The sequence below is a fragment of the Rhipicephalus sanguineus genome, chromosome 8, assembly GCF_013339695.2.
Source record: "Rhipicephalus sanguineus isolate Rsan-2018 chromosome 8, BIME_Rsan_1.4, whole genome shotgun sequence".
Taxonomy (NCBI): domain Eukaryota; kingdom Metazoa; phylum Arthropoda; class Arachnida; order Ixodida; family Ixodidae; genus Rhipicephalus; species Rhipicephalus sanguineus.
Genome location: NC_051183.1, coordinates 23,796,705 through 23,817,462, shown reverse-complemented (window position 1 = coordinate 23,817,462; position 20,758 = coordinate 23,796,705). Strand labels below are relative to the sequence as shown.

The following is a 20,758-nucleotide window of genomic DNA, read 5'->3' as shown; positions in this document are numbered from 1 at the left end:
TTTTGCTCAACGTCAGGTTGCTTCTGCATTCCTCGTACGCTGAACCCCTGATTGCCAGGCAATTACTTCGGCATCCGATGACATAAGCTTCTCGGCTCTTCTGCGCCGTCGAGCAGCATTTGCGCTCTTCTCCATGGCGTTACCCACCTGCAAACGCCAGTCAGAGGCGCTATCAAGTGGCACCAGCGCATTGTCAGACGGCGACTGCACAGCCAAGGCGAATAGCTGCGCGCCGTCATGGCTACGACGTCACCCCTCTCGAATGCGCAGAGCAGCAGCGGCGAGTCGCGCGCGCCGGCGCCAGTCTGTCTGCACGGCTACGGCGCCACTCCTCTCGCTCTCCGCCACCAGCAGCGGCGAGCCGCGCGCGGCGGTGGCGGAAAGCGCGTGAGATGCCGGCTCCGCACTGATCCTCGCGCATGCGCAGCACGGCTCATGAGGATCCACGCGAAATCGGCTGCGGCTAGGCAAGTGTAGCTAACGCTACAAAAAAGCAATGACAGCTCCGCTACTGTGGAGACTGAGGAAGTGCGTAGCACGCGCACCGAGCGATTCCCGTTCTTAGAGTTCCTACTGCTTCGTTTACTCAACCGTCGATGACACCAATGTTTGAGGCAAGCATACCTACATAGGTATCGGGCTTGCGGCGTCTCTTCCATAGTTAAGCAACGACGACGGAGGCTTCTAGTCCCAACAAACAGCAACAATTTAATTAAGAGAGAGAGAAGAAATAGTAGAGAAGGAAAGGCAGGGAGGTTAACCAGTATAGGACAACCGGTTTGCTACCCTACACATGGGGACAGGGTGGGGGAGATTTAAAGATGGAGAGGAAAGAGAGAGAGAGAAAGATAGAAAGATAGCACGACACAGCACACATAGAATCAGTCGGTCACTCTTGCGTTGTAGCATAGCACACATAGAAACAGTCGGTCACTCTTGCGTGGTAGTTGGTCACTCCTGCGTGGTACGCGACATTTCTGTCACAGGCGCTTGGCCAAGTTCGTCGCTCTCAAAAACCTCAGCAGTGCCTTCGTCGCCTTCAGTTGTGATGTCTTCTGTTGACAACATGCAAGTATTGTTTGAACAGACATTGGTCTACTATCAAGGCGCGCTAGAACGGACGCCAATGACTGTCTCTGAGCATTATATACCGGACAGTCGCACAGGACGTGGTGTAGCGTCTCCTCGCAACGACAGGCATCGCAGAGAGCGTTGTCGGCCATTCCAATTCGAAAGGAATAGGATTTCGTAAATGCCACCCCTAGCCACAAGCGATAAAGCAGTGTGGCCTCTCTTCGGCGGAGTCCAGTTGGCATACAGATATGCATCAAAGAGGACAGGTGGCGTTGACGATTAGTCCGGTTGGTTTGGCTGCTTGGTGGGCACCATAGAGCGAGCGTGATCTCCTGTGCAAGGCCTCGAAGACTGCTGGCAGCGTCAGACCTTGAAAGTGGGATGGTATCTTCCTGTGTGCTTTCATGAGCTGTCCGAGCGGCATTATCGGCCTGTTCGTTCCCTAACAATTTAATTAAAAATTACGTCGGCCCAGGGACGTGGCGTAGCGTAGCGGCGACCATGATCTCGGGCAGCAGCTATCGGCCAGCGCGGGTGGCCGCGTCCGTTCTTCTTGGCGGCCAAGGCACCTCAGCTGTGGGCAGCGTGCAGGCTGCCCCTTTTAAAGCGCGCAGGTGGGCCACGCGCACCATCGCTACGCAACACGGGGCACTATCTCTAGATAGTCGATGTAGGTGGTTCCCACAGCATGTAGTGTTTCCCCGGCACGAGGGCTGAATTAGGACGTATACGTCTATGAGCACGCCTTCAATTTTTTTGTCCGGCAAAAGGAGATGATGGACCTAATATTACGAGCACGTACGAGATGAGGTGCGATGTAAGAAGCAGTTCAAATGACATCAGATAGCCCACCGAAGAGAGCCTCTGCACGAAGATAGCGCGCTTGAGAAAGCGTCATATTCGCGCTCCGCTTGTAAACGCTTCTTGCCCCGCACGACCGCAATGTTTGGCTGAGCTGCTCACAGCAGAGTCCGCTTTCCGCTGTGTGTGCGTTTCCACCAAGCACGAGGGGTGGTTCAGGACACCTTTAACGGGCACCTGAGTGTAAGTACGCGTGTGTTTTCGCATTTTGCCCCCATCGCAATGCGGCTGCCGTGACCGAGAATAGAACACGCGTCCTCAGTCACAGCAGGGCGACACCATAGTCGCTTATCTCTTACGGTGAGCTTTCTTCTAAGATGCCTGACGTTATTGCTGCATCGAAAAGCTCATATTTGCAGTAAAAAAAAAAGACTCACAGGGTCCCTTATGCATTCGCCTGAGACGACTCGAAGGCGAAATCCACGTTAATCTTTTCCTTCTGAGTCGATATACTGATCCTTCGCCACCTCCCTCTGCACCTAACGTGCTTTTCCACTGCTTCTAGCATAGAGTTTCATACAATGCTTACTAGAGGGTACTCTGGCGTTAGTGTCTATGGGAGCTGGAACGCATGGCGCTTCAGCCAGCATGGGAAGGATGGGTAGTACACGGATTTGTCTACACTTCGTTCTTTCGGTCTTTTGGCTCCGTGTCGCCTGCATACGCGTTGTCGCAAAGAAAAGTTCAGCAAAAGTCCGCAGTTCCACTTCGCTACTTTAACCTTTTTAGGCTCACCAAATCAAACCTGGTCACGAAGTTCACAACGATCCATTCTTTTATCCAAAAGAAAACCAAAACACAACAATAAACAAAGCCGCAAGTGCGTTCGACGCCCGCAAGCACGAAGACGAGGCAAATCTGTGTACTACCCATCATTCCCATGGTGGCTGAACGATCGCAGCGCCAGAGTCCCCTCTAGTTAATTTTAGGAAACTCTATGGCTTCTGGGATCGGAGGCATTGGAAGCTTTCTGCACTGCCTCCGGGATCGGTCCACCAAAAAACGATGTCATGTAATGACGTCATCGTGTGACGTCATGACGTGCAAAAGTTGACGTCGTGATGACGTCATGTGGTGCCGTCATCACGTGATGTTCTTTGTTGCCTCACTCGCGTTGACGCCGCGGGACCCCGCTGACGCCGACGGTCAATTTCTTTCGGCTAAATAAAAAATGATAGGTGGCTGTTTACGAAATGCGATTAAAATACGCCAATTTTCGACACAAAAAATCTTGGATATCTGCGTTTTCGTGTGCACAAAGTGTGGATCTAAAGTTGTGGGTACTCCTCACAAATCTCGGCATGAGGGCGCGTATTCACAAAAACGCCTTGCGATAAAAGTTTTCCTCAGATAATATTTCCACCGATCACAATGTGAGTCATGTAATTAGTGAAGCCGGCTGTCCGATAGAGAAACCTATTTATGAAAGAGAAGTTTTATGAGTTTGGCAACAGATTTGCGCAAGGATTGCACATCGAATCACTCCTCCCGACAAAAGCGCCTCAACTTCCGGCTTTCTAGGCTCATTGCGTATGCACGTCGGTTCAGGTGTCAAGGGATCGACAGCGTCAAATATTGTTCATATCGCTCGCAAGAGCCAAAGAGAACGACACGACAGACACCAAGTCCTTGAGCCGATGGGATTAGGCTAATCCCCGAGCGTTGCATCACGGCCGCGCACACAACCGATACTTCCGCCGAATTCCTAATCCCCTCCTGCGCACGCATTTGCATACGCTTCGCGCCGAGCGTTTCCTGACATGTTTGCGTTGTTCCATGCCGTATGCGTAAACAATAACGCTTACCTTTCGACCTTTTCAAGAGTCAGAGTCAAACACTGCCGGTATTTCGATGCTAGGAGGGCTGTTCTCGCACCAGGCACGTCGGATGATATGCGCGCTATCGGATTAGGGCAAAGCATCGGAAGCTGAATACTTATACTGTTTGCACAGGGCATATTTGTATGCAAGGGCACCGTTTGAGTTGCTATTCGGGATGCCACGTTTGAAGCTTTTGGCGCGAGCGTAAACGGGCGCGAGCTTTACTTAACGGTCGGTACAGGCAAAGTGTTGGGTTTGCTAGGAACGAAAGGTGAAAGCGCCCTCTCTGTCCCACGTCAAAGGTCGCCCACGGGAACACGCGTGCGTTGTCCGAAATTGCGCACAGAATGCACATGCCGTCCTTCGTTTGATAAGTGCCAAGCGATAGGATGGTATCCAGACAGAATCAGGCGAGAACTACAGAAGCTATTGAAATTCATCGAAGACGTAAAAGAAAGAAGCCTGGCTGTGTGGTAGAATACACTTGACTGCCACGAAAAATGCCTGGGATCGATTCCAGCTTCAACCCTGATCGTTATCTGAGATTTTGTTTAATAAATTCACTAAGATCACGCCGCGTTTTTCAAGGCCAGTGTCTGATGATGAACGTAAGGCTTACGCGTTAAAATTCGTCCTGGACCGGGATTCGAACACGAGACTAAAGGCTTTCTTCAGTTGTGAGCTTCCAAATTAGCTAATCAAGAGGCTAACAAATAGCAGAACGAGGGCGAATTCATGGACAACTCGAAGCACACGGATACTGAGCGTGACAAAATCTAGATGCGTTGGTTTCATGTGTCTTTAATGTGCAATGCGCACAAAAAGTCACAGTTCCGGCGCAAGGGCAAAGCAACACGTGAGTGTGATAGCAACAAATTGAATTGCTATAGATGGTTTGGCTGTTTACAAACACAGACCCTGTTTCGTGCACTGACGTAGCATTGGCGGGAACAAAAGCGTTGGCGGGTAGCCCGCAGATTTTCAACACTTCTCACCCTGTGCCTCGCCAAATATTTCAAATAAAGATGCTTGTAATCTATACCCAACGTTATAAGAGTTAGTCCTTAACTTATGCGCCTTCCTTTTGTCTGAAGGAGGAAAAAGGGTCTTTCCTTACTCTGACATAACTTAAAAACACGCTTTCTGCTTCGGTGTTAAAGAGTGATAAATGAAGAACCGAAAGTTTCTTGGGGTACTACACGTGCTGTTACTATCGCAGTCTTGAAACCGTCTATACGAAGTAGGACAAGCAGATAAATCCTTTATGATGCGATCTGGCGTAACTCTACAAAAAGCTGGCATAAGGGAATACGGCTTCTCGAGGCAGTGAATCGGTTTTCGTGCTGTCAGTCGCTCCAACGCGAAGTAAGCAGTGAGAGCAGTGCACGTACAAGGGTATAAGCCGTCCGCTGATCTCAGTCGAGACAGAGCACGCGACCGCGTTCTTTTGTCCAATGTTCGCAGTTGCTGCCATATCGACGCAGCCACACCCACCGACACCCCTTCATGCTCCTTCGCCCGACGGAGCCCACCGGTGCATTTCCCCCTGCTTGCGCCACACCCGTGTGAAGCCTTCGCAAGCTGTCACTCGCACGTAGAACATACGACACGCGGGACGACGTTATCGATTAGGACTTTATATGGAACATCACGGCGACGGCGAAGTGAAAAATGCGCCTCAAGTGTCCATATAACTGATATCGCGATAAAAGGACTGCTGCGCTTCTTGAAGTGCACATGTCTCTGCCAACTGGAACTTCCACTTTCCTCACCATGTCTAAACCATTTTACCCTCCTCCATGGCAGGGTAGCAAACCGAGCTCATCCTTGCTAACCTGCCTTCATTACCCGGAATATCTTCTCTTTCTTCCTACCTGAGCCAGTAATGTAAATTCTTTAACAAATTCACCAGAGGGAGCTGTTGGAAGAAGCAGTCATAAAGGACTTCATATAGTTCACAAGCATTTTCCGCATGCTGTAGTCTTCTCTATTACAATTCTGTCTGAACACGCATCAAAGCGCAGAGCAGTGGAAAGACTCCACCGTTGAATAGCGAGAGGACCGAGAGGACCGACTAAAAAGAAAAAGAACCTCAGTCCGTGTAGCCGCTTGATTCTTTGCACGTCTTGCTCCCAGCCCTGGTTCCTTTCTTCTAAGTGATTCCATTGTTGGAAGCCACTTGCTAAGAACAATAGAGCTATTGTTACGACGTAAGCAGTAGAAAAAACCAAAGGAAACGAATACTGTACCAGGTACTTTCCGACAAAAAATCCGCAGCAGCAATTACGAATGCAGAAAAGAGTAGGAACAGAGACGTGGACGTGACGTTATCAGAGCATTGACTCTTTTAGTAGTACATGGGCGCTTACCGAATACACGATAAAAATAAGCGTACTTGCTGTGTCTTTGTGTCCCCCAACAATGATAGTCATTTATCTCACGTGCCTTTTCCCACGTTATCTACTTTTAGCTCACGAACGGCGTGAGCGCTGTCAGTGTGACGAAGTATTATTGATAGAAATGCGCCCAGCGCCGAATTTACTGAAAGGCAACGCAAGCCAGCCAGATCGCGATTATTGTTGTTGAACAAATAGATCCCTGAAAGGGTGCTAGCCATTTTGAGAGTGTATGACGACGGCGCATTTCGTCGCAGCAGTACGTCTAAAAAGGAGTAATAAGATAATAATTTTTGGGGTTTGGATGCCAAATCCTAGATGGGATTATGAGGCATGCCGTAGTGTAGGGCGCCGGATAATTTCGACCACCTGGGGTTCTTTAAAGTGCGCTGACGTCAGAAAGTACGCGGGCCTCGGGAATTTTTCTGCCCTCGAAATACCACAGCCGCGGCCGGGATCGAACCCGCGTCTTTCGGATCAGCGGTCGAGCGCTGTAACCACTGCACCACTGCGAGGGATCGTATTATTGTGTAAGATTGTGTGAGAGAGAGAAGAAGAAACAAGGAAAGGCAGCGAGGCTAACCAGACGCATGACCGGTTTGCTGCCCTGCACTGAGGAAAGGGATAAAGGGGCGAAAAGGGAGACAGAAGAGAGGGATGGATAGAATCAGAAGCACACTTAGGGGAGCACATCCAGTCTACAGGCGTTCACTCATATCTGTAGATTTTAGGCATTTCAGTAGCGCTTTAGTTGCCTTCCACGCCCTCGAGGCACATGTGCAAGGTCCTAGAATCTTGTTTATCGTATTCATCTTTCGCCGTTCGCAATCGATTTGCGAACCCAGCACTGCCACAGTCGTGATGCCCACGGATGTCGCGCTCCAACCAGAAACGTAGAGTTCTAACGGTTTTGCTACTGTATTCCAGATAGGAATCAATAGTTCATAGAGGAGTGCATGCGTAAGCATTGCATTCTGCTGCCATATGGTACGGGAAGAAACTTGCCCTTGCATTGCAAGATGTGCGGAAACAAGTCTCACTGGCTGCTATTTCTCCTGGCATTACCAGAAGTCGCTGGTGGCTTGAAAACACCTAAGAAAATTAACAACAATTATCCATTTACTCGGAGCTCCAATATAATGTAGCCTTGAATGTTAGTTCCTTCTCAGCTTCTGACAGTACAGATCACCGAGGGGCTTCGAGTAAAGTTATATCTTGCATTGGATACATAAAGCATTACAACTGTAATAATGTATGCAGTCATTAACAGTATGAAAGGGAACGCCTAATTCATTTCCAGACAGATTACTCACGAGGCATGTAGTCAGAAACTGACATGTTGATGTGCGACGAGAAGCTTGGCTCCTGGGCATTTGACTCTCGTTAAACAGTTTTACGTGGCCACTGCGGCTTAAGGAACATGTTGTTCATAAAATACATCCAATTGTTCCCTGTGATGCTGCTTTAGATGAAATCCAACTACCATTAGCGCAGGCTGCGAATAACCTAGATCCGCCTATGGGCAATAACGTTGGGGAAAGCGTGGAAGTCGTCACAGCATAGTACGTGACGGACATACCCTTCTTACCCTGACTTCTTTGCAGCAATCACATCCACACGAAAGGGGGTGAGGGGTCACAATTTTCTGTGATATTATACAGCGCTGAAATTACGTCGTAATCGCAAAATGCCCCATCTGCGTCACTTCCGATTAGCCAGCACGCCTGCTGTACCCCCTCTGATTGGCCGGAATCGGAGCGCACGTCTGGACATTCCATGGCACCAACCATATCACCAGGAGGAACAGGAAGTGCGTCAGCGATCTGAAGCCTACACGGTGGCTACCACTCTCGCTGACAAGTTGCACTTACACCTTGCATACTTAAGGAACCACAGGAGAGCTTAATTTGCTCTGTCGCTCTCTTCTGGGATATGTAATGTAAGCAGGTATAAGAAATGTAGTGGCCAGGTGCGGGAAGTTGAATTCTCCATACTCCAGACACAACGCGTGATTAAGACAATGAGATCAAGCCATGCAGCCTCTGTACCTATTATCGATCGCTTCTTTATTGTACACACGCAAACAGCACTCTCACATACACGCGTTTGTTCTTCTTTCGTTATCGTAATCAGACAACGGCTCCGCACTGGACGAGTTCAAACATTCTCACTTCGACGTGTCCTGGCGTGTACATTCTTTTAATTTGACGCAAGCACATCAACCTCGTTCCTGAAGCGTGTGCGAGTTCAAACACTGGACGAACAAGACACTCTGAGTTCCGAGACGACATTTTGACGAAGTAATCTTGGTTAGGCTTCCACTGAAGCTTCACATCAGTTCCAGGAAGGTGGATTGCAGTGCCGCTTTCAAGATGAAGTAACCGCCATGTTTCAGTGACTCGCTGCAGATTCTCCCGAACAGAGTGTAACACGGTACCCTCGGCACCCACTCGAACGCACTTGTATGCCTCTCAAAGAGCGTATTGCAGGAAATCGCAGAAAACTGTACTGAACCTACGTCTCCTTCCACGCAGAAGTGACACTCGGTGGAGTCAAGGAATGCAGTACTTCAGTTCGATAGCCTTAAAGCATCCTGTATCACTTTTCCGAGAAATAATCGGACTAATTCCGTATTGGAGTTCATTGTCTGACAAATGTACTACCGCAAAAATCTTCCGAATCCGTAAAGAACGAGCGGAGTTACGTGGAGTTGTCGCACGCTTTAAGTGCTTTCTCCTCCTCTCGGGTCGACGAGTGCACTAGAATCTAAACAGGAACGGATGGCCCGGGAAAGAAGTTACGTCAGCACGTGTCCTGTCCCTGAGCGCGCTTGATGAAGCACGATCGCCCTCTATCGCGATTCTTTTGCGCGCTTGTTTGGCTACTGTGTAATTTTAGCACAATAAAGAGCACCGCGTCGGCACGTGGTCTTAATAATAACGCCGTGGCAAGAAAGGTATCTGATCCAGAGGCCGCTCCTGATTTATGTCGCCCATTGGCCAATAGCATGCTATCTGTTGGGTGACGTCGAACAGCAGGCGCCGGCAGATTCAAAAAGAATGAGCACATGCCTCTGTATGAAAACAGAGCGCCTAAGAAAATCACTACTTTGCGCGCAGCTTCTAAACATCATTTGCCGCTCATGACTGTAAGGTTTGGCTGAGCTGTTCGCAGTAGTGTCAGCTTTCTACAGGAAGTGTTTTTTCCCCACGCCTTACGAGTGGTTCATCACCCCTTCAAGTGATTGCGATGGTTTTCATCCTTCAGCCCTTATGGAGAGAAGTTCACTTGCCGAAAAGCTGGTTCTTTGCTAACGTTCGCATTCACACATGAACAACGATTCGAGGGTGTTTTTCGACTCCACCAAGGCCATCTTAGGCAGTGTCGCTTCCACGCTGAAGAATATGCTGTTCTTCGGTGACTCTCTACTGAAGATAACTTCATAGTCGACACATATTCACTTCAGTCGATTCGAGTAGACGCCGGACATCACGCTATAACCAAATTTTCATTCAGAGAAGATGTGCGAGTACTCAGTGAAACGCAATGGCCACTTCGGACTAGAGGCGTGCGACCACTCATGTTTAGGAATCGAGGTGGTGCGTCAAGCGTAAGACGTTCAACAATCAAATCCCACACTTTACGTTGTTCAAGCCCAGCTGATTACGTCCAGTATTCACTTTTCTAAGAACCATCTGCACTGTTCAAAGCACAAGTGTCACACCGGGAGCACGCTCACACAGAAAATGGATTGTCCACAGGCTAGTTCTTCCTGAGGAAATGTGTAGTCTTAACGCCCCCAACTGGCTAAGCATTGTATTTCCATACTGCCTTTGTTACTCCAGTTCGTTCTTGTAACAGTTCTTCTGAATGCTGTCCTTACTGTGCTGTTTTGGTTGTCATTTCTTGTCTCTCCAGGATCGATTCTCACAGTTCGCAGAACCTTCTTAGGCATTTTTTTTCTTTTTTACTTTCTACGTGCATCGTTCTCATAGACATTCTAGTCATAAAATTATCAAGAAATATGTATCTTTGAGCCTATTCGATAAATGCTGACTTAACAAGTGAATCGGAAGCCTTGGGCCAACGCTTCAACACCATCACTTACCTTCGCGACAATGTGTTATGAAGGGAAGTGAAATAACAGTTTGTTACTCGTCAGGGCAATGATAGCGACGCCAACCTTACCAGACGTAGACAGGAACCACATTATCGATAACTCATTTTCCGGTCAATGCTTTGCATTATGTGGACCGTAGCAGCTTTCTGATGGAAACTTCATTTTGTTTTCACCGAATGGTTAGATACTTCGTACAAAGATGTGGGTAGCAGCTCTACGATAATGACTACTTTAACTAGACTTTCCTTCAGCATTTCGAGCAAGCCAGTATACCTGCCGGCTGCCACACAGTCGATGAACTTCGTGCAACTTCTATCGATGCGCTTGCTATTACTATAATATTATTTCGTGAGTCGTAAATGTGTAAGAATGACCGACTGGGCGTGTTGGTTCAGCATAATTGAAGCGTAAGAAGTGCGAGAGTACACACACACTTCGTGTATGTGTACTCTCCCTTTTGTTTGTTGTCTTCGTCGCGCCCTACACTTCAATTCGTAAATGTGAATTGATCTGTTCCTCAGAAGGCATTCTACAGGACGCAACCTTAACGTTGAATTGCTTGCAACGACAACGGTGGAAGAATCCTTAACTGACGGTCAATAACAATGACGGTACCAATTATGTGAGCGAAACTGCAGGGGTTGAGAAAGAAATCTCTAAATTGTCTAGAACTGCCAAGACGAGTACCAATACACAAGCGAGTACCGGTAAAATGCATGGCGCTTCCTTCTGAAGAAGTCCTAAAGGGGACAATTTTTCACACGAAGTCAGCTTGCTAATATATTTCTGGGAATCTATAACTGTTGTAGAAGCCAGTCAAACTGTATATGGCTTCCATGGGCGATATCTCAAGTACCCCTAAGCACTAATAAGTTGCCGTACACCGGAAAACAGTGATAGAGAATAGTATAAACCTTTGATGAGTTTTATGTGAGATAATGATGAAAATGCTTTCCAGGCAGCGCCAGAACTTGTGAGTGACTACGGATTTTTGTCTGTTTAAGATGAAGGTTTGACTTCGCTGCACGCGCGCAGGATCTTATGTGCTATTCTACGATGCGCGAATCATACCACGAGTAGTCCGTGCCAAGCATGCTTCTGTAAACTTTCGTATCATCTGATGTTGAGACTACAAGAGGTGCGGCATAGAAGCTTTTCTCGCTGCGAGTTACTACCTGTAGGGCGATCTCATTGGTGTCTCGGGGTGGCGCTGTTATAAAAAAAAAGCGCACCGAAAAGCTCGTGGGACTGTTGCCAACTTGTCTGTTTTTTTGAGAAAGTGCAGAAACTGGCAGCGTTCTTTTTGTTACATCATCACTTACGACCAAGCTAACTTGGTGACACCTGTAGCCTTCCTTCTGTAGGCGCTACCAGATCGTTATCGATAGACTCTCAAATATGTCCTGCTTCTAACAATGCCTGGAGAAGAATGTCTAAACTCTGCTAAAACACGAAACTGATTGCATAAATCACGCGGGACTATGACTTCTGACAATGCTTGTGGGGCACCTGGCAAGCCGGAGACAGTAATCGGGCCAGTGTGTACAACCAGTCCTCGATTTCTCACGTCAGTGAGTTGCCCAAATGACAGTTACGTAGAACATCAGTAAGTTGAAACCATAGTACCTCTGGATATTGTTATGGTATGTGACAATCACCAAACTTCTCGAACAATATTCCCAGCGAAGAGCATGAGCCTAGCTTGAGCGTGGCCTCGTCCTCGAATAACGCGGTACGTCCACCGGTGACGAAGATACACTATGTCCAGAAGAAACATAATGTCCCGAGGAATGGTTGCACCAACTTTCATGCGGCTGTTGTTCAACTATAGCTCTCTCCTGCTGAGAGCTACCCACCACACCGTATTCAGTCGTTGTTACCATGTCTAACAATCACCAAAAAGTCTGGGAGACCATGGCAAGGACATCCGATTCATCCCACTTGAACGTACCTTGGTCGTTCATGATGCTTTATATTTGCAGCGTGTAGCGGTGCAGATGTTAATGTCGGTGGTCACTCTGGTCAGACGAAGCACTCGCCCTACATTTAGGACACCATAATCAGAGAACAGACCTCAAAATGTTCGCTGTTCGCTGTTCGCTGTTCATGAACTATCGGGCGTGCACTGTTCGCAGATGCCAGGATTCTTTCCATAGACTGCCGTAACCGAACGCTTGAGTCACATACCCTCAGGGCCAGTTGAAAGACCTTTACGTGGTCTTAATCCGAAGACCAGGTGTGACTTCTTATAACGAAGTATGTAGCATCTCAGATCGTCCTGCTGAAATGCGACTGGGTCCAACAACGCTGGAATATTTCGCAGTCACGTAGTATTCGCCTGAGATGAATCTGTCTCCTCTCAACTCGAAAGAGCGTTTCTTGGTGCCAATTGTAGCACCTTTGATCAGTCTGATTATCAGTGGACCTTAACAAGCCTTTTGTGCACAGTAATCAAAACGCCCATTTGAGTGTGTCCTTGTCTTTCAGCAATATAGTGACAAAGATGGCGACGTCGACTGTACATTGTTTTCACAAAATGCTTGGCAGACTATGGCTGTATGGCCGTAGACAGGGCTTTACTGTGTCCTTAGTTCAAGGACTATGTACGAAGTGTCGTCGTCCCTGCGCCGATTTGATCATTGTGCTCATGCGCGGCCACCTTTACACGTTCTGTGCGCTACGGCCAGAGGTTAGTCTTGCCCGCGTATTTTCCTCACTGTGGCAAGGAAGATGGCATCTCTGGTGATTTTACTACTGCGTGGTCGTTGTCAAACGTCTTAGGACACTCTGGTCACCGAACCACCTGCCGGAGGCTTGATCGTGGATTTATCTTGTAGCCAGATTGTAGCGGAAATTGTGGAAGAACGCCATTCCTTGGGATTCTGGTCGCGCCATTATTTCGCGTCCTGTGGCCTGCGGGCCGACTTGCACAGCTTTAATGATTCCTTAGTCTTGCAACTACGTGCGACGCATCCCGATGACAAAGGAACTGTAGTCATTCCGGTCAAGCATGGCGATATCCGGAACGTCCCACACGCTACGGCCAGAGCACAGTCTCGGAAGGTTCTTTGCCTCCCAACGTTTGGGCAGCGAGGAGGACATCGCTAGTTATTCTAATGAAACGTTTGCGATTCCTGGAGAAATACAGGACGCAGTGGCCATTGCACCAACTACGACATGCTTGAGAGTGTTCTCCTTTAGTAGCCAGGGTGGCGTTCTTTTTCTGTGGCAATGATACCGTGTTTCTTTCGTTGTAGTCACACGTTTCCGTCGCCGAACTTTTGGGACACTATGGCCAAAGGACCGACCGAGCCGGGCTTGAATGCGTCTTTATCCTGCAGAGCCCTTGGTGGCAGCAGCATGGGAGCTCCGCCCCGCTGTGCCGTCTCGTACAGCTGCTTCTGCATGATGGCAAGGGAGACCTTGTTTGCCCTGAGAAGGTCCGACATGCAGATCAGCTCGCCGGTGTGACCTCGCTCGTTGTCCGAGTCGTACGTTGAGTCGGCGTCCGAGTCGGAGTCCGCGGCCGCAGTCGTGTCGTTAGCCGCCTTGCCGGACGATCTCCGTGACGACTTGACGCCGCTTCTGGCCGCGGCTTTGGCTTGCACGCGAAGTTGGGCTGGAGTCAGGGCGTTGCGCCGATACCTGCATGTGAAAAAAAGTGAAGTGGTTTCAACTTGGATGTTGTTCGTACATACAGTAGAAATGTCACTGGTGTTCCGGTTGAGCGCCAATTGTTTATAAAGTATTATAAAGGACGTTATACTTGTAAACGTGACACATTCAGTGTTAGTCGAATGCAATGTTTCAGAATACACCTTGCAAATATACTGTCGAGGAATAGAACGGTATGCAACGGTCATTTGGTGACAATGCGCCGTACACCGTGCCTCATTGAGAGATTGAAGGAAACTATACAAATTCTATTGTTGGTTGTGAAACAGAGGCGTTTCGCAGGATACCCGACTAAAAGGCGGCAATCTCAAGACGTAAATGCTTGTTTTTTGTAAAACTTTGTATCTGAAGCAGCAATAAAAGAAACGTACTGTGACAACGGGGGGTGTGGTGGAGAGCCGCAGTGACTAGCTCAGATCTCGAAGACTACCATTGGGCGATCACGAAGTCCGGGAAGCTACTGAGAGACAGGGTCTCTCTACAGCCCCCTACGCGGCCTAGACCCAGGCCATCAATTTGCAGGATATTCAAAGAAAGGAATGTCTTACTCACTCCCTCATATAAAGACCATCAGTCTCTGGCCTAACCTGTTGTTAACTGCATTTTGTCAGAATGCGGCCTCCCTTGTTTTTTTTTTTTGCCGGGAAAGAGAACAGGTATAAAAGAACGAGGGCTCTGTACCTAGTGGGCTTCTGCCCCGTCCTGCGCCTGAACCTGCAGGAGCAGTCGAGCCTGCGGATGAGCCAATTGAGGAATTGCTTGATGACGATGGAGGTGACGTTGAAGAGGCTGTAGATGCAGCAGCAGCCCGCTGATAAGATTAGGAAGTTAGCCACGTGGTACCAGCTCGTCACCTGCGGGAGAGTAGCCAGATAAGGTAGATAAGGCGATGTTATGTCTTTACATGATAACTTATCTACACGATATATGTGCTACCTGCTGACTTAAGAACTTCATATAAGGGGACAATATTCCTTATATATTCGAGACGTCATATTGGATGGGTGGTGTGAGCCCTTGGATATATGAAGAAGCGCGAGAACCTGGGAAGAAAGGCAGAGGAGGATGAAGATGTAAAAAAAGAGAGAACAATATGGACGCCAGTTTCAGTGTAGAGCTTTAAGTCTGTTGAGTCCTTTCATCTAGGAACAATAGTTCATTTTGGCGCACCCGGCAATCGAAGCCAACATGTGGATGGCATTCTTCCAGGAAGAGAACTCCGCAGAGATCATCTTTTCGAGATACTAAGTTCAAGATGAAGCAGCGGTGGAACTACCTCGTCAGCTCAACTCAGTGCCTCGGTATTCAAGTTGTACGTACATTGTATGGTACTGCGTATTGGTTATCTTCTGAAATTTTGGACCCTGAATGGGGGTTCTATGTTCGACACCTCTCTGTCAGTAAAAATGTCAGTAAAAAAATGTCAGTAAAAAAAGGCAATGTAAGGAGGAAAAAAAAGTCAAGAAACGTGAAAAGTTTTCGATTAGCGAGGAAACAATTAAGCTAGTCAAGGTGAAGCAACGCGGCGATTTGCATACAAATGCGCCACTGATTGGACTTGCGGATGAAAAAAGCAAGCTTCGAACAACTCATGGCTCCCGATTCAGTGATTCACCCAGTGAATCCCTGAATTCACTCAGTGCAGGTAATTGGTCACTTTGGCTGGGTTCATTTTATTTTTATCTTCTTAGCTAGTGCTTTTGACGCACAGAATGTTGCGAAGTGCAGCCTACGCGAATAATAAAAATAGGTTGCGAGCAAGCGCTGTCCGTGTTGTTTCTCGCTTCTGACCGCGTTCAGTATGGCTGTTTAAGCACTGTAGCTGTCTCGCTTAATTATAACAATTAAGAGACATCTCTGGCGGGCTATAAGAACAAAGCGTTCCGTAATGATTGCAAATCGAATGGTTAGTAAGGAAGAGGCATTGGGCGGATTCATTCGCAGAACTCCAACCACAAGTCTTCAGCACTTTTGCCAAAAGGTGGAGAGAGGCACTTAAAGGTGCTTCAGGTTAGGTATGAGAGAAGCTCTGCATTTCAGGGTGTTCACGCTTATCATTACACATGATGTTGTTTGTCCCAGTGATAGACGCTTGTATGCTCCAGCTTTGCTATATGCAACAATTTCGTTCCAACAAACATGGATGAATGGATGGATCAATAACTTTACTGAGGTCCTTAGCGCGCAGTGGGCCGCTCCCACGTCGGGACAGGGAGGCCTTGCCCCTCCGCCGCGTGAAACTATATAAAATTTCGTACGTTCGCTTGTGTCATGCGAGATATAGATATATGTGGGCCCTTTCATGTCACACAAATTAAAAAAAAACTTGAAGCGTTACCGCCTCTTTATATGTGTTTCGGTGTTCTCGGACACCGCCACATATCTCAATTTCCGGTTCAGAAGAAGCGGACCGGAAGTCTCCTAGCAAGGTACAACAATGTCGCCGGAAGCTAGCACCATGAAAAAAAAAGAACCTGCAGCTCCAGAAGTCCCGTGGCGTCGGAGGCCTCGGGTTCGCTGGACACGTCATCGTCGTCTTCGGTGGTGACGTTCGGCGCGGCGGAGGGCGTCCTGAACGAGAGCTTCTGTCCGGGCACCAGGTCTCCGAAGCCGATCGTCGAGAAGGCGACGAAGCAGAAGTAGAACGACTCGAGGTAGCCCCACTGCTCGGTGCGAGCGTAGAGCACCGACGCCGAGGCCGAGAGCACCGCGGTGGCCAAGAACAGGCATAGCATGACCCAGTACACCGAGGGCTTCCAGTCGTCCAAACGGTCGTCGAACGATAACTGCGATTTTATGAACGCGTCTGGAGTTTAAGAGATATACAGATAGACAGGGAGGTACCTAAAAGGCAATTTAATGACTGCTTGGAATTGAGATAGAGAGAAGAAATACAAGAAATGCAGGCAGGCTGACTACACTAAGTCCAGTTTGCTACCCTACACATGCGGAGGAGAATGAGCGGGCAAAAGGGAGAGAGAGGGAGAAAGAAAGAAGGAAAGAAAGAGAAAGCCATGAGTGCACACACCATTTCATAACACACACAATGCAGCGTATCACGAACGCTCTCTCAATTCTGTCGCCTTCAAAAACTGCAGGAGGGCTCGTGTGGCTTTCAGAGCCACGAATTGAGTGAATATAAAAGTCACAGGGTCTCTTATGCTTTGCCTAAGACGACTCGAAGGCAAAAGCCATCCTCTCCCTTTTGTTCTCAGTCGATGTATTGATCTTCCATGCCGCCCCCCCCCCCTCCGAATCGTTTAGCACCTAGCGTGGTTATGCACCGCTCCGAGATCGGACCACCAAGCGATGCTGTCAGATGATGGCGGCATCGTGTGACGCCACATTGAGACGTCATAGGGACTTCATGATGCCGCAACAAATGTTTGCGAGTTGTGAAATCACGATGACGTCATGGGGCGTCGTCATCACACGATTTTTTTTGCATCACTCGTGTTCACGCCTACGGTCACTTTTCGCGTTTGATGAGGCATCTAAAGCTTCCGTGTTAAAAATGTATAATTACGAGTTGATGGATGCAGAGAAGGAGGAAAAGGAAGAAAAGGCAGGAAGGTTAACCAGACGCGCGTCCGATTTGCTATCCTTCGCTGTGGGAAGGGGATTAAGGGATGGAAAGAAAGGGAGATAGAAAGAAGACAGCATACAAAAAAAAAACAGGTGGTCGCCGGCGGTGGGCGGGGTTTATATAAAGCCGGCGACTTCTAGGGCTTATTTTGCACTGGAATATTCTTGTACAGTGCATTTTTCACATAATTATAGGCACAATAGACCGTGTACTTCTATTTTTCAGTGAAAACTGCAAATTGTTGGCGGACCGTGTCGTGGCCCCTTTTAGCATAGAACAATAAAAAGAAATGCTTGCCTGTTCCCAAGAAACGGCTGTAGACGTGCCCTGAGAAGTTCACGCGAAACTAAGTTATATCTGACACTCGCCTGAGAGTCTCTCCGGTCGAGCAGCCCTCGCCTTCGCAGCTCTCGCTCGTGCAGAGCCTTGAGCAGACACGCGAGTAGAGTGATGATTCGCTCCAGGAACAGGTTGAAGAATAGAATGGCTCCCGAGCAGCCCAGGAAGCCGTACGCCAGCACCAGGCTGCGGCCCGCCCACGTGCACGGCGTGGTCATGCCGAAGCCTGCGAAGTCCGCAATGATAAGATGACAAACAAAAATACTCACCTACGATTACGATATTGCGCAACGCGAATTTTGAGCGCAGCTTCGTGTTCGGGCAAAGTCAACTGAGTTTGAGGTTTTGGCTATCGGCAGTAGTAGCAATGCGACATTCGCTACATACTGCCGCAGAAACTGGCAGCGCTCGAGTGCTGCGCACACCACTCTGCGCATTGCGGGCGTCGCGAACCAAGAGAAAGCCGACAGCCCTGTTACGACAAGCGAAGCCAGCCGCAGTGCACGTGCCAGCCCTGCATGCTCACGAGCTCCGACCGAGGGGCCAGCGCGCGTGATGGAGCAACAAAGCGAGGATAGAGGCCAGTGGCTCATAATATCGACACTCCGCGTTCGTTCTCTTTCGTCCTCGTTCGCTCTATCGGTTACGCCGACGGCGACGCCGCTCAACGCGGGAACGGGCGCCTAAGAGCTGCGTTCTAAAAAGTTCGGCGGCATGTTGCACACTCTGTAACACGTGAAGGCGAAAGCATGCTTTACAGTTGGTAATGTTTTTAGGTTATACAGTCGGGAACAGACACCTTGCAAGACATAACTATCCACAGTGTGACAGACGCATTAAATTACCTCGGCGTTCTGAGTCGATTGCATTGTTCCTCCCCAGCTGAGACTTTCTGCACCTCACTTGGTGTTGCACGACCTCCGGTTTCGGCGCACCTTTGACCAAGCGATGATGCCACGTGAGGACGTGATCATGTGACATCACGATGACATCACATATATCGGTGATCTATAAGGTCATAATGACGTTATGATGACGTCGTAACCTGGCGTCATCGGTGTGGTAGGTCGCGCGCTTTCTACAGCGAAGCTGTTTTAGTATACCGTGTACCTTCATCTTCGTCGCCGTCATCGTTGTAGTAGTAGTAGTAGTAGTAGTAGTAGTAGTAGTAGTAGTAGTAGTAGTAGTAGTAGTAGTAGTAGTAGTAGTAGTAGTAGTAGTAGTAGTAGTAGTAGTAGTAGTAGTAGCAGTAGTAGTAGTAGTAGTAGTAGTAGCAGTAGTAGTAGTAGTAGTAGTAGTAGTAGTAGTAGTAGTAGTAGCAGTAGTAGTAGTAGTAGTAGTAGTAGTAGTAGTAGTAGTAGCAGCAGTAGTAGTAGTAGTAGTAGTAGTAGTAGTAGTAGTAGTAGTAGTAGTAGTAGTAGTAGTAGTAGCAGTAGTAGTAGTAGTAGTAGTAGTAGTAGTAGTAGTAGTAGTAGTAGTAGTAGTAGTAGTAGTAGTAGTAGTAGTAGTAGTAGTAGTAGTAGTAGTAGTAGTAGTAGTAGTAGTAGTAGTAGTAGTAGTAGTAGTAGTAGTAGTAGTAGTAGTAGTAGTAGTAGTAGTAGTAGTAGTAGTAGCAGCAGCAGCAGCAGCAGTAGTAGATGTAGTAATAGTAGCAGGTGTCACGCAGGTCACGTGACTGGAAGGGGACTGAATAAAAATACATATAAAACGAAATGATGATGATTCTTAACGATGCTAATGATGACGACGATGATTATCGTGTACCCTCAAATACACTCGCACACTTTCAGCTTGGCTATCCGATGGTTTTCACGGCGTGGTACTGACTGAATTTTTCGTACCACTTTATTTGTCTGCCGTTTTTCGCTCAAGGGACCGCTCTACTCATTGGACACACGCCGTGATAGTTTAGCACATAAGGAATCGCGGGGCTTAGCACGAGGCCGCGGGTTCGATTCCTGGCCTCGGCGACCGCAATCGGATGGGGCCAAAATGCAAAAAAAATCACAGCATATCCACGGAGTGAATGATGATCAGTGGGCGAAGCTGCGGAGGTTCATCGGTAAACCGTGAATCTTCCGTGAATTCTGCCCAGTACATCATCACCGACGTGAGATCGGGCGCGTTTATACTAAAGGTTCGATGAGTTATGACGACTTGCAGCTCACTTTAATTTTACATGTACGCTGTGAATTTTCATTGTTTAGAAAACTATTGCTTTAGAAAACATGTGGCGTCTTTCGTTAAGCAGCTGGCGTCTTTTCGCTTTGCTTTAGAAACATCTGGCGTTCTTTCGTTTTGCTTTTACAAAACATCTGGCGTCTTTCATTGGTTTAATTCATCAATCAACGGCGTTTTGAACAAAATTTTTATTGTTTAATCACGCACAGGAGAAATCTCACCAGGCACTACCTTGGAGGTAAACAATGGCTGCTAATGGGAATGAGAGACAGAAGAAGTCGGCTTTTAGCTAACACTTACACTTCTACTTCTACTAACGTTTCCTACTGGAACATGCCAATGGCTGCTAATGGGGAATGAGAGACAGAAGAATTCGTCTTTTAGTTAACGCGCACGCTGCGAATTTTTTATTGTTCAACAACGCACAGGAGAAATCTCCCACCGGCACCACCTTGGAGGTCAAAGCGTAAGACTTGTTACGCACTACTACTACGACTACGACTACGAGGGACGAACGGGTGCCGCCTTAAGGAGCTTCGCCCCTAAAAAAAATTACCATGCGTGCTTACATTTAGGCGCACGTTAGAGAACACCAGACTGTCGAAAATAATGCGGAGGCCGCCACTGCGGCGTGGTTCATAATCCCATCGTGGTTTCGGCACGTAAAACTTCAGCAATTGTTCATGATGTCGTTGAAACGTCGGCC

General features: G+C 48.1%; 2 protein-coding genes across 2 annotated transcripts in view; one reads left to right on the top strand and one right to left on the bottom strand.

Moving 5' to 3' along the window:
• Positions 1-20,758, top strand: part of LOC119401555 (tryptophan--tRNA ligase, cytoplasmic) — a 434,281-nt gene that overhangs the window by 171,835 nt on the left and 241,688 nt on the right. The window lies entirely within an intron of this gene.
• The window catches only part of LOC119401554 (potassium channel subfamily K member 12), a 128,009-nt gene continuing 115,439 nt past the window's right edge, over positions 8,189-20,758 (bottom strand). Inside the window, exons 2-5 of the mRNA XM_037668450.2 lie at positions 17,901-18,097; positions 16,421-16,732; positions 14,628-14,800; positions 8,189-13,916 (exon numbers count right to left, since the gene is read on the bottom strand). Of these exons, the coding sequence (XP_037524378.1) occupies positions 13,529-13,916; positions 14,628-14,800; positions 16,421-16,732; positions 17,901-18,097 (1,070 nt within the window). The 3' untranslated portion in view covers positions 8,189-13,528. The remainder of the gene's footprint in view (positions 13,917-14,627; positions 14,801-16,420; positions 16,733-17,900; positions 18,098-20,758) is intronic.